Consider the following 2,225-nt stretch of genomic DNA (forward strand, 5'->3'; position numbering starts at 1 on the left):
TGCACTTGTGAACAGGGCAGGCCGGTGGGGCTGTCCAGGGCTTCCTCCTGTCCTGGGGACTTCCAGGGAGAAGTGACACACTCAGCGGCGGCTTCCTGCAGCAGCTCAGGGCCCGGAAGGCAGTGGAAAAGGTCCCTGGGCACCGGACCCTGCTCCCCAGGCCTCTGGTCTCCCCAGGACTGGCCAGATGGAAGCAGGGGTTGGACTGGCGGCTGCCCAACCCCCAGCCTGCTCCAGCAGTGTTGTTGGTTTGGCTGGGTTGCCATGGAGATGGGAAGCCGGCCCACCCCCACCCACGGGAACTTTTCCCAGGGTGTGAGTCACTCTGGAGCACAGGCGCAGGCCAGGGCTGACACCCTCCGCCCCACCCTCTGGGCGCCCCAGCCCACCTCCTCCTGCAGCTCACCTGGGCGGGGTCTCGGACCCCTCCTTTGTGCTTCGGAAGCTAATGGGAGTCACCTCAGGCCGGGAGCTCCAGCGTTCACTCCCAGGGACTGGGCTGCCAGGGCGGGGGCTGGGCGTGGGAGACACTCTCTGGGGGGAGAAGGTGCGGGCCCTGGGCTGGGGCGGGCGGTGGGCTGTGGGGAGAGGACAGGCAGCCCATGAGAGACAGAGCCCCGCAGAGAGGCGTCCTCTGCCCATCCGCCCCCGCCCCGGGCACTGACCGGCAGCGGAGCAGCGGCAGGGGTCATGCTTGTCCAGGTAGTGCTCCAGCGTGTCCCAGCCTCCACCCACACGCACCATCACATGGCTCCTCAACACCTGTGGCAGCCGGCGCGGGCAGGTCACCGCTGTGCCCTGCGCGCCTGGCAGCCCACCCACTTGGCCACTGCCTGCCCGGGCAGCCCCAGGCTCTTACCCGCACAAAGATGAGCAGGCTGGAGTCTCCCACGCGGTACTTCCCCTCGGAGACCTTGATCATGGGGAACTGGTCTGGGCAGGTGCAGTGGCCCAGGATTTCCCTCACCTGAGGCCAGAGGGGAGAGCCTGGAGGTCAGGGGTCAAGGCTCTCCTGGGGCCTAACGTCAGCAGCCCCAGGGTCAGGGGGAAGTAAGCCCTTCCAGGGAATGGGGCATAGAGACTGTTGCCCAAGACTGGACGCAGCTTCCACATGTGACCCGCCACCGGCTCCTCCCCTGGGCTCTCAGGCACAGGGAGCTGCCCAGGATAAGATGATGGGGCTGTGGTCAGGCCTGGGACCCCCACGAGGAACATCCCGCAGCCCCTGAACCTGGGGAAGCCCTGGCGCCCGTCCTCGGTTCCCTTCACCCACTTCACAGACAGGGAAGCTGAGTCCCACCGGGAGCCCAGGGCCTGGGAGGAGGCAGGCCGTGAGACACAAGTGCAGGAGGCCCCACGCCCCCGGGGGGGCACTGATGTGGGTACAGCACAGACGTGTGAGACACAGGCCACCAGCCCAGCGAGCACACACCACACACATCCCCCCAAGCCCGGAGCTGCCAGGCTGGCCACTGGTGGCCCTGCCCTCCTTCCCGCCCACAGCGGCAGCGGCGCCACCAGAGGAAATGAGCAGGTGGGGCCTTGGGTGACCCTGGCCCAGGATAGGGGTGGGGCGCCAGCCTCTGCCCACAGTCATCCGGCAACTCGCCTCCTGGGCAGGCACATCGGAGTCCTGAACTCCTGATAAGAAGAAAACTTTTAGCCCAGCTGCGGGGGTGGCAGGGACACCTAGGACCTGGAAATGGAGGAGGGAGCTGGGGACACGGCCCAGCACCTCCTGTGCTCACAGTACTACTTTTTTTTTCCCTCCCCCCAACCCCCCTCACAGTACCTCTAATCCCACTCCCAGCTGGTAGCAGCTCAGCTAGGCTTCCCGGATGCCAGGGGAGTGGGAAGGACCTGCCCAGGCACTCACTGAGTGCCTGATGTGTGCCAGGCACCCGCCCAGACCTTGGCACACCTGGTCTCAGCCAAGCGTCACAGCAGCCCCTCAGCCTCCAGCCTGGTGAGGCCGTGGATGCATCTCATACCCAGCACAGGGAGGGCACAGAGGAGGTGCCCCGATCACGCGTCCCCAGAAGAAGGAAGGCATAACACTTAACTGGTGCCCGGTTAGCACACAAAGGAGGGGAAGGTCATGCCAGGAGCCAGGATCCTACCCAGGCCCAGCCTGGCTGTGTGACCTCTCCCAGCACCAGCCCTCTCTGGGCCTCCCGTATGCACGTGGCGCTCAACACATGCACCCTTTCCGTGGGGCAGGCTGC

General features: G+C 66.2%; 1 protein-coding gene across 1 annotated transcript in view; it reads right to left on the reverse strand.

Annotated features, from left to right (window-relative positions):
- The window catches only part of LOC103272813 (GAS2-like protein 1), a gene marked incomplete at its 5' end in the record, with an annotated part of 2,999 nt that extends 1,303 nt beyond the window's left edge, over nucleotides 1–1,696 (reverse strand). Inside the window, 5 exons of the mRNA XM_021718688.1 lie at nucleotides 407–578; nucleotides 666–762; nucleotides 860–967; nucleotides 1,126–1,314; nucleotides 1,502–1,696. Coding sequence (XP_021574363.1) covers nucleotides 407–578; nucleotides 666–762; nucleotides 860–967; nucleotides 1,126–1,314; nucleotides 1,502–1,696 — 761 coding nt within the window. The remainder of the gene's footprint in view (nucleotides 1–406; nucleotides 579–665; nucleotides 763–859; nucleotides 968–1,125; nucleotides 1,315–1,501) is intronic.
- Between the last annotated feature and the right edge of the window lie 529 nt (nucleotides 1,697–2,225).

The sequence above is a fragment of the Carlito syrichta genome, unplaced genomic scaffold (genome assembly GCF_000164805.1).
Source record: "Carlito syrichta isolate Samal-C Ts95f unplaced genomic scaffold, Tarsius_syrichta-2.0.1 Scaffold313265, whole genome shotgun sequence".
In the NCBI taxonomy this organism is placed as follows: Eukaryota; Metazoa; Chordata; class Mammalia; order Primates; family Tarsiidae; genus Carlito; species Carlito syrichta.